The sequence below is a fragment of the Dendropsophus ebraccatus genome, chromosome 7, assembly GCF_027789765.1.
Source record: "Dendropsophus ebraccatus isolate aDenEbr1 chromosome 7, aDenEbr1.pat, whole genome shotgun sequence".
NCBI lineage: Eukaryota > Metazoa > Chordata > Amphibia > Anura > Hylidae > Dendropsophus > Dendropsophus ebraccatus.
In genome coordinates, this window is record NC_091460.1 from 26,152,254 (window position 1) to 26,163,052 (window position 10,799).

Below are 10,799 nucleotides of genomic sequence, written 5' to 3' on the forward strand. Positions count from 1 at the left end.
AGGGAGTATTCTCCAAACCCTGAGTATGGGTATCTTCTATCAGGTATTCTACAGCCCAGTCACTCTGATAGTGACTGATACTATCATTAGCCCCCTAGCCTATTCCTACAATGCCAGCCTACAGCTTACTATAAGTGCAAGAGTATACAGAAATTCCCTTATACACATCAGCACCCAGGTGATCTGTGTTGTCCACAAAGAGTAGTATCCTTTATCTTCCACCTTATTGCCAAGTTACTATTTTTTTGTATAGCACTGAACTTCCAGTATACTGTTGGCTTGTTTAACTGCTTGGTTCTCTACCGCAAAGTCTTGTGTCGGTGTATCCGGGGGTGGGCAATACCATTCCTGGCCACAATGACACGTGCCTCATCAGTCCCCCAATACCTGGCCCCCAGCTGACACCTAACTATCCAGGGTCACTGCATGACCAGCAGCCAATATCCAGAGTAACCAGACAGCAGCTAGATGGGTGCAGAGTGACTGTATGAGGTCCTGGTAGGTGTCACAGGTATCTAGAGCCATGCTGACTGCATCCTACTGCTCTGGGAGAGTCCATAGAAAGAACATGATGGTTGAGGGGGTCCCACAGATGCTCAGTTGGGTTCACTCTAGGGACTTAAGGCCCTATTCCACGGAACGATTATCATTCATAAACTCGCTCCAACGACCGCTCGTTAACAATAATCGGTTTGTGGAATTGGAGTAAACGAGCGAACGACAAAGGCGAAATCGTTATATTGTCGTTCAAAATTGTTTTTCAGCATGTCGAAAAAACATCGTTGGTCTTTGAAAGATAATTCTCTAAAAGTTTCGTAAAATTAGAAAGCTTTTTTTTTTAGGTTTTAAAAAAGTAGGCGTGTCGTATGGTCACGATGACCCCGGCGAACGTTTTAAACAAACGCAAAATAATCGTTACACTACATATATCGGTCATGTTCCCACGTGTGTTATCGTTCCCTAAAAAAATCGCTTAGTGATCGTTAACGAGCGGTCGTTTGAGCGAGTGAAGGATAATCGTTCCGTGGAATAGGGCCTATAGGAGGCTGGTAGTGCTCGGCCATGTTCTTCTAAACAATGTCAGACATTACTAGCTGTGTGACGCAGTGCTGGCCGATCCCATCCGCTACAGGAAAGACAATCCGCATGTATGGGTGTATGGGGGTCCAGATCAGCTGAGAGCGCCTCCATGTGGATGAGTGACCCAGAGAATCTACCAACAACATCCCCCAGACCATCACACTGCCATCACCAGCTTGTTCTCTGATGTTTCTCCTCTGACCTCCCATCCTTACTGATCTAATAGGACATCAATGCCAAGCAATATAATAAAGGGCCACAAGGTGGCAGCAGAGATCAGTCAGCCCGGGCTCATTACACTACAGTAATTACAATGATTATTCATCGAGGTGACTTGTACAGTGACTATTTACAGCAGGCACAGCCAATCTATGGGTGTCCCTGCTGCTAATAAAGTGTGAGTTCTAAGCAGGCACTTATAAAGACAGCTCCAGGGTCCTGACTCCTAATACCGGCGTTCCAGTTTAGCATTGATACTGTATCGATATCGTCCTATACTTTACGCAGGCAATATGCTGAACACCTGTGGGGTCCTGACACGCATGACTTTTACTAGGGCAAAGAGCGTATGGGGTCCTGGGCGCTGTGACGTCACGAGGCCGCTTGAGAAAGTAACAACGCTCAAACAGCAGATGAGGAGAAGCGTTTTGTGAGGCTCGTGTACTCGGAGAAATCATTCAGGCAGCTACCAGGACAGCCGGCGGACCTGCAGGCTAGAGGCCAGTTTACTTTCTAGTCAGGCAGCGTCGAGGCCACCTCACCTTTTCAATGCCTAGAAGTAATCAGGACGCGATCACGTGACCCTGTAAATCAGGACCCTACTGTTTCGCTAAGTTTTTCCCGGCAGTGTCCGGGGCAGCCCCGGCGTCCTGAGCGCTAGGCCCCGCCTCTTCCTGCCTGTGGCAGCTACCTGGGCACTGTCATTGGTGAAGGACCCGCACCATGTTCCAGGGAAGGCTCCTCACCCGCTTCCTATGTAAGTTCTCCGGGTGTGTACAGGGCAGTGGCAGGCTGTTAACCCTTACATGGTGGAGTGCTGGGCTGCAGGGGGGACACGACTGTGGGGGTGCCCTGGTGTTTAGGGGTCACGTTCTGCAATCAGGGTGCGATACTTCACAGGTTGTCATGGTAACGGTCAGTTGCTAATAAAGTTGTGTGTTGAATGAGTTTCTGCACCTTGTGTGCTGTCCTGCCCCTCCCCGGGTGCTTTGTGCTATCCCTGTCAGTGCACACTGCCTCCTGGGCTCTATTCCCCTATGGCAGCAGTGTGATCCCTCCCTGTCAGTGCACACTGCCTCCTGGGCTCTATTCCCCTATGGCAGCAGTGTGATCCCTCCCTGTCAGTGCACACTGCCTCCTGGGCTCTATTCCCCTATGGCAGCAGTGTGATCCCTCCCTGTCAGTGCACACTGCCTCCTGGGCTCTATTCCCCTATGGCAGCAGTGTGATCCCTCTCTGTCAGTGCACACTGCCTCCTGGGCTCTATTCCCCTATGGCAGCAGTGTGATCCCTCTCTGTCAGTGCACACTGCCTCCTGGGCTCTATTCCCCTATGGCAGCAGTGTGATCCCTCCCTGTCAGTGCACACTGCCTCCTGGGCTCTATTCCCCCTATGGCAGCAGTGTGATCCCTCCCTGTCAGTGCACACTGCCTCCTGGGCTCTATTCCCCTATGGCAGCAGTGTGATCCCTCCCTGTCAGTGCACACTGCCTCCTGGGCTCTATTCCCCTATGGCAGCAGTGTGATCCCTCCCTGTCAGTGCACACTGCCTCCTGGGCTCTATCCCCGCTATGGCAGCAGTGTGATCCCTCCCTGTCAGTGCACACTGCCTCCTGGGCTCTATTCCCCTATGGCAGCAGTGTGATCCCTCCCTGTCAGTGCACACTGCCTCCTGGGCTCTATTCCCCTATGGCAGCAGTGTGATCCCTCCCTGTCAGTGCACACTGCCTCCTGGGCTCTATTCCCCTATGGCAGCAGTGTGATCCCTCCCTGTCAGTGCACACTGCCTCCTGGGCTCTATCCCCGCTATGGCAGCAGTGTGATCCCTCCCTGTCAGTGCACACTGCCTCCTGGGCTCTATTCCCCTATGGCAGCAGTGTGATCCCTCCCTGTCAGTGCACACTGCCTCCTGGGCTCTATTCCCCTATGGCAGCAGTGTGATCCCTCCCTGTCAGTGCACACTGCCTCCTGGGCTCTATTCCCCTATGGCAGCAGTGTGATCCCTCCCTGTCAGTGCACACTGCCTCCTGGGCTCTATTCCCCTATGGCAGCAGTGTGATCCCTCCCTGTCAGTGCACACTGCCTCCTGGGCTCTATTCCCCTATGGCAGCAGTGTGATCCATCCCTGTCAGTGCACACTGCCTCCTGGGCTCTATTCCCCCTATGGCAGCAGTGTGATCCCTCCCTGTCAGTGCACACTGCCTCCTGGGCTCTATTCCCCTATGGCAGCAGTGTGATCCCTCTCTGTCAGTGCACACTGCCTCCTGGGCTCTATTCCCCTATGGCAGCAGTGTGATCCCTCCCTGTCAGTGCACACTGCCTCCTGGGCTCTATTCCCCTATGGCAGCAGTGTGATCCCTCCCTGTCAGTGCACACTGCCTCCTGGGCTCTATTCCCCTATGGCAGCAGTGTGATCCATCCCTGTCAGTGCACACTGCCTCCTGGGCTCTATTCCCCCTATGGCAGCAGTGTGATCCCTCCCTGTCAGTGCACACTGCCTCCTGGGCTCTATTCCCCTATGGCAGCAGTGTGATCCCTCCCTGTCAGTGCACACTGCCTCCTGGGCTCTCTTCTCTCTATGGCAGCAGTGTGATCCCTCCCTGTCAGTGCACACTGCCTCCTGGGCTCTATTCTCTCTATGGCAGCAGTGTGATCCCTCCCTGTCAGTGCACACTGCCTCCTGGGCTCTCTTCTCTCTATGGCTAATGCCCCCCATACACATGCATGCTTGGCTATGCTGTGACTACCCCCCAAATCACTGCACTTCTCTCCTATAGTGGCCGCTACAGGAGCAGTGTGGTATTGCATGTTCCCGATAGAGATGAATAGATGATCACACTGAGTTCTCTATGTTGGGGCATCTGATTCATGGAAGAAGGGGGTTCCCTAGCAGGGCATATTGGGTATGTTACCCTAATGGGGTGTCAGACTGCGGTTCTTCAGCTGTTTCCATCATACATGGATAGCTAAGCTGTTGGCTGTGCAGGAATGCTGGGAATTGTAGCTTTGCAACAGCTGGTGGGCTGAGAATTTGACACCCCTGGTCTAACCACTTTAAAGGGGCCCTCCGGAGAAGAAAAATGTTTTATATCAACTGGTGTCAGAAAGATATACAGATTTGTAAATTACTTTTGTTTAAAAATGTGAGGCCTTCCAGTACCTCCAAACAGCCAATCCCCATGGAAAACCTGACATGGACAGAGGTGGCAGCAGAGAGCACTGTGTCAGACTGAAAAGAACACACCACTTCCTGCAGGACATACAGCAGCTGATAAGTACTGGAAGACTGGCGATTTTTAAATAGAAGTAAATTACAAATCTGTATAACTTCCTGACACCAGGTGATTTGAAAGAAAAAAAAAAAAATAAAAAAACAATTTTATATGTATATATATATATATATATATATATATATATATATATATAATGTATAATTAGCTAGAGTACCCCTTTAAGAATATTTTGTCTTTGTACAGAAGAGGTGTCTGTGCTCTGGGCTACCAGGATCTCATCTCTCACCTGACCAATAAGGACAAGAGTAAAGATCCACAATGCATTTTGACCGAGCTGTTATTAGTAAAGGGAACATGTACATCAGTGGTTACATCCTATAGTACCACAAATCCCAGCATGGAGCGACAGCTTTTGAACCACAATTGGCAGACTGATAGATTTAAAGTGACAGGAGCTATGTCAGCCAGTGTACGACTACAACATGTGCAGTGTCTGTGTCCAGGTATATATGCCGCATGGCATTTCCTGTGCTTCAGCGTCTCCTATACCATCATCATTTCCAGTGCTCACTGTACATCAGGTGTCCTGTTTGTGAACCAGGAAGAGCAGGATGAACACTAGCTGCTTCCTAGATGATGTCTTGTATCTTTATTCTAAGAAAACAATGTTGCAATAAGTTATCCACATCCTCTGTACAGTTTCACAGTGATGACTGCTGATGGTATATATACATCCCCTCCCCCCTGATTCTACTCATAAATGTCGTCACTCTACAGCAGGGATGGGGAACCTTCCGCCCTCCAGCTGTTGCAAAACTACAACTCCCATCATGCCTGGACAGCCAAAGGCTGTCCAGGCATGATGGGAGTTGTAGTTTTGCAACAGCTGGAGGGCGGAAGGTTCCCTGTCCCTGCTGTAGAGTTTGGATTATGTATGTGAAACAGGCAGCTCAGGATGAACAGCAGCTTAAAGGGGTTATCTAGTGCTGCAAAAACATGGCCACTTTCCCCCTACTGTTGTCTCCAGTTCAGGGGCAGTTTGCAATTAAGCTCCATTTACTTAAATGGAACTGAGTTTCAAAACCCCACCCAAACTGGAGACAACAGTAGGGGGAAAGTGGCCATGTTTTTGTAGCGCTGGATAACCCCTTTAATCCCCTTTTGGGAGTGACTAGAGATGTGCGCAGCATTTGATTACTGGCGGCTGAAGAAGTTGGATGCCGCCCTAGGGAGTCCTGGAAAACATGAATACAGCCAGCTTCTTCAGCCATCGCCAATCCAATGCCGCACACTCATCTTTAGTAGTGACTCCTCATATGATACCCATGAGTAACACGCTGCATTCTGGGATCCAAGTGAAATAGGTAACATTGCCGTTCTGTTTAATTGAATTTGAATTGAAATTGAATTGAAATTCCTAGTGTTGGTGCGGACTCTGCTGCCGTACAGACGCCATAGGGAGCACGATGGCTGCTCTGCTTTATTATTGGGGTAGAGAGCAAAACAGATGATACTGTGAGAGCTCCCCCTGCTGGATGGCTGAAGACTCCTAGGTTTTGACTGTGTGAGGGTGGTATTACACGGAACGATTATCGTTCAAAAAAATCGTTCGGATTTGAATGATAACGGTTTAGTATAATAGCAGAGAACGATGAAACGATCAATGAGAAATTGTTGATCGTTTGATAGAATTTGGATCAATTTTTATTGTTGTTCGTTTGCAAATCGTTCGCAGTAGCAACGACAGGAGGAACGCAAACGGTCATAAGTAACGATCATCGTTCCGTTTAATTGGGCGAACGATTTCAGGTCATTTTGAGTTAGTTTGTCGTTTATCGTCGAAAAATCGCTTTTTGTAATAGTACCCTATAGGTATAGGCCCTATTCCACAGAACAATCATCGTCCGTATTCAGCAATAGGGGCTTTAAAGGAGACCTGTCACCCCCCCGCGCCGGGGTGACAGGCTCCCGACCCCCAGATAGATCCCCTTATAGTTACCTCATGTCGCCGAGTCCTGCTGCCGGAGCCGGTCCCGGGACAGAGATATCCCGGTCAGAAGCCGGCGCGCGCGCTGTGGAGATGGGTCCGGCGTCCATAGAGAATGACTGGAGCCGTGCGCCGGCTTCTCACGGGATATCTCCGTCCCGGGACCGGCTCCGGCAGCAGGACTCGGCGACATGAGGTAACTATAAGGGGATCTAGCTGGGGGTCGAGAGCCTGTCACCCCGGCGCGGGGGGTGACAGGTCCTCTTTAAAGGGGTACTCCAGCAGGGGGGCACTTTTTTTTTGCTGGGGAGGAGGTGGCCGAGGGAAAAGACGTCCACTCACCTCCCAGGTTCCAGCGGTGGGTCCCGCATTGCGGCGCTCCGGTGCCCGTTTCCCTGCCGCTTCCGGGTGTCTGACGCGGGCCCGAGACGTGCGACGTCTCAAGCCCGCTCAGCCAGTCAGTGACAGAGGCGGGATCCGTTTCAAGTCCGCTCAGATCCCGCCTCGGTCACTGAGTGGCTGAGCGGACCTGAGATAACACGTCTCGGGCCCGCGTCAGACACCCGGCAGCGGCCGGGAGCCAGGCATCGGAGCGCCGCAATGCGGGACCCGCCGCTGGAACCGGGGAGGCAAAAAAGTACCCCTTTAAGTAAGGATGTGGAGGCTCAGTATTAGGAAAACAGAGCTCCAATTCCTATAGAGATCTAGGCCCAGAGTTTGTGCATACGTCTATTTATCCTCTTACATATATTTGCGTCCCATAAAGACCTATTGAGGCTTGTTGCGGTGTAATATTACCCATATGTGACATTGTGACATATTGCACGCCACACACAGCAGCTGGGCTTTTAGGACGTGTTCACACATTGCTGAATTTCTGCAGATATATGGGGAGTCACAGAAAACTGTGATCGTTCCCTGCAGCGGCCGAGGTATATCTGCTACGTGTGAACTCGCCCTTACTGAATTCTTGACTCGACAACATCTGTTACCTTTCACCTTGTTAAACCGGAGTAAGAATCCCAAACAGGTTGTGTGAGCAAAGTGCAAGGCTGTAAAGTATCTCCGCGGGTAGGAGCGCTGTGGCCGGTGACCTTTGCTCTACTGCTGGTCTGGGCTACGGGCTGGAGCCGGATTCTCTGCTCACCTTGCACATATAGCAGCACAGGGCTCGGCTGTACGTTACCCTTTAACCCCATAGTTATGAGACAACAAATATTTGCGGTGTATCCTAGTATTGTGAATCCAGCTTCTGCACTGTGTCATCTAAGAGCTTGTTCACACCGAAGAATTAAAGGAGTAGTTCACATTTGTAGTTTACGTCTATTAAAAAACAAGTTTAAATCATAAATGTCGTCACTGTAAAGCAGGGATGGCGAACCTTCAGCCCTCCAGCTGTTGCTAAACTACAACTCCCATCATGCCTGTACAGCCTTCGGCTGTCCAGGCATGATGGGAATTGTAGTTTTGCACCAGCTGGAAGCCGAAGTTTCGCCAACCCTGCTGTAGAGTTTGGATTATCCCTCTTTAGCCACTGCTAATCCAATGCCGCATGCTCGAGTTCTGGTGCAAAACAAAATTCTTTCAAATCAACTAGTGCCAGAGATTTGTAATTTTACTTCTATTAAAAAAAAAATCTCAAAACTTCCAGTACTTATGAGCTGCTGTATGTCCTGGAGAGCAGGAGAGGTTTTCTATGGGGATTTGCTGCTGCTCTGGACAGTTCCTGACATGGACAGAGGTGGCAGCAGAGAGCAGTGTGTCAGACTGGAGAGAATACACCACTTCCTGCAGGACATACAGCAGCTGATAAGTACTGGAAGACTGGAGATTTTTAAACAGAAGTAAATTATATATCTATAGAACTTTCTGACACCAGTTGATTTGAAAGAAGAAAAAAAAAGTCAGTTGTGCAGGCTCCCTGTTGCTGTATAGTGTATGTGATACTGCAGATGTCCCCCCCCCCCTCCACTTTTATACAATCAGGCTGTGTTCACACGTGGTGAATTCGCTGTGTTGCCCCAATTAATCGATTTGAGCCTGCCAGTGAACATAGGAGAGGTCTATGCGTGGCCATCTTTATCACACCCATAGAATTTCATGGAGCTGTATTGTATATGACCCCCCCCCCCTCCTTACTGTGGTGACTGCTATTCATGGTAAAATGGCTTCCTGTAGATTCACAGCCTCATGTCACATGACCTCACATTGCTGCACAGGAATAGTCGACTATCTGATACTATACTGGGGGCTCAGACGACCCGTCCAGTGATGGAGCTGTGGTCTTACTGTATACAGATGAGATATAGTATGGCGTCTACAGAGGTCGTCATACAGATTTCCCTTTAGTCTATATGATGCGGGGGGCGGGGGGGGGGGGCTAGTTGTGTCCCCTACAATCGCAAAGGATCCTAAAGCAAGCACATAAATGTACATTGGTACCGAGCTTTCCCCGAGGTTGGTGACATTGGGCGTCTATTATTCTCTGTTGTAGTGACTGAGCGCACAGACCTCCATGTTCCTGTGTCCGGCTCCTCTGACTGACACGTCTGCATTCATCTATGGAGGCTGCTTGGAGTTAACTCTTACTTGTCCAGCACGTAGCTTGTTCAGGCCTGAGTTTTGCCTGGCGTTAAGCTCCAAGTGTGTGTGACCCAGTACAGAGCTGAGGGTGCGGGTACAAGAGCTGCCAGGGAAAGCACTGTGCACCCACCACTGGGGCAATCTACTGTTATATCGCATATACAGGTTCAGGGAGTCAATGACTATGTAAATACAGTGGTGCCTTGGATTACGAGCATAATTCGTTCCAGGACCGTGCTTGTAATGCAAATCCACTCTTGAACCAAAGCAAATTTTCCCATAACAAATAATTGAAATGCAGACAATTGGTTCCACAACCCAAAAATAATAATTTTTTATTCTGAATAACACATGTAGCACAAATGAAACAATGAGAAACAGCTGAATGTATGATATTATAAGTTACTGTACAGTAATGCAATGAGCATGTGGTGTATAATGTATAGTAAGGAGCGTAGTACAACAGACTAGAATAGAGAAGCAGGGCTGTTGTCACATGACAGCAAGGGGGTGTGTTCAGCATGGGCCAATCAGGAAGTGAGAACCACAGAGCTGTACAGGAGGACAGTGACAAACTTTTCTATACAGCAGTGTGAATAGCATAAGTGTTAGTGCAGGCACATTATAGCAGCAGTGTGTATAGCTGAGTGTGAGTGCAGGCACATTATAGCAGCAGTGTGTATAGCTGGGTGTGAGTGCAGGCACATTATAGCAGCAGTGTGTATAGCTGGGTGTGAGTGCAGGCACATTATAGCAGCAGTGTGTATAGCTGAGTGTGAGTGCAGGCACATTATAGCAGCAATGTGTATAGCTGAGTGTGAGTGCAGGCACATTATAGCAGCAGTGTGTATAGCTGAGTGTGAGTGCCGGCACATTATAGCAGCAGTGTGTATAGCTGAGTGTGAGTGCCGGCACATTATAGCAGGAATGGAGAGGATGGAAAACACAAGGGCTGACAGAGACTGCAGGGAGCATGAAGGAATGAGCAGGACAGATGTGGGCACAGTATAGCAGCACTCTCTGTCCGGGGAGAGAAGGCTTACAGCTATGGAGAGATTACCTCCACAGTCCTGTCCCCTGATGCAAGCCCCAGCCTGAAGTGGATCTGGTATGATTTGGAAGGTGAGGGAGACTTCCTGGGTCAGAGTACAGGGCTGTAGACCACCCTGTGCAGACCATCCCCTCCTCCACTTGTGCTCCCACCCAGTAGAGGGAGCTCTTAAACCAAAGCAATGCTCTTAAACCAAGTTACAATTTTGAAAAGATGTGAGCTCTACTTGCAAAATGCTCTCAATCCAAGTTACTCTTAAATCAATGTACCAGTGTACCCATCTTTCTGCTGAAAACATGTACGTTGTAGATTGCTAGTCCTGAAGAGTAGATACTGGTGTATACAGTCTCAGGCAATGCTCTGTGAGCTAAATACATCAGCAGCAGGTACACAGGTCTCTTTGTTTGCAGCATACATTCTGTACAGCAGCTTTCATGGCTATGTGGTGGCCACAGAGGGGGACTCCCACCTAACTAGTTATCGTGTAGCCTTTGGATAGGTCATAGATCCCTTTAACCTAAACCAGAATGTTGTCCTTTACATGCTGTATAATAGGAGTGTCACTGCAGTATACAGCATGCATAGGACATATAGGAACTATGCTCAGCTTGAGCGGCATCTAGTGGTCACTGTGCAGTATTACATGT

The 10,799-nt window shown here is 49.4% G+C and overlaps 1 protein-coding gene across 1 annotated transcript in view; it reads left to right on the forward strand.

Moving 5' to 3' along the window:
- The first annotated feature begins 1,911 nt into the window (after positions 1–1,911).
- The window catches only part of SUCLG1 (succinate-CoA ligase GDP/ADP-forming subunit alpha), a 32,354-nt gene continuing 23,466 nt past the window's right edge, over positions 1,912–10,799 (forward strand). The window contains exon 1 of the mRNA XM_069976329.1: positions 1,912–2,056. Coding sequence (XP_069832430.1) covers positions 2,023–2,056 — 34 coding nt within the window. The 5' untranslated portion in view covers positions 1,912–2,022. The remainder of the gene's footprint in view (positions 2,057–10,799) is intronic.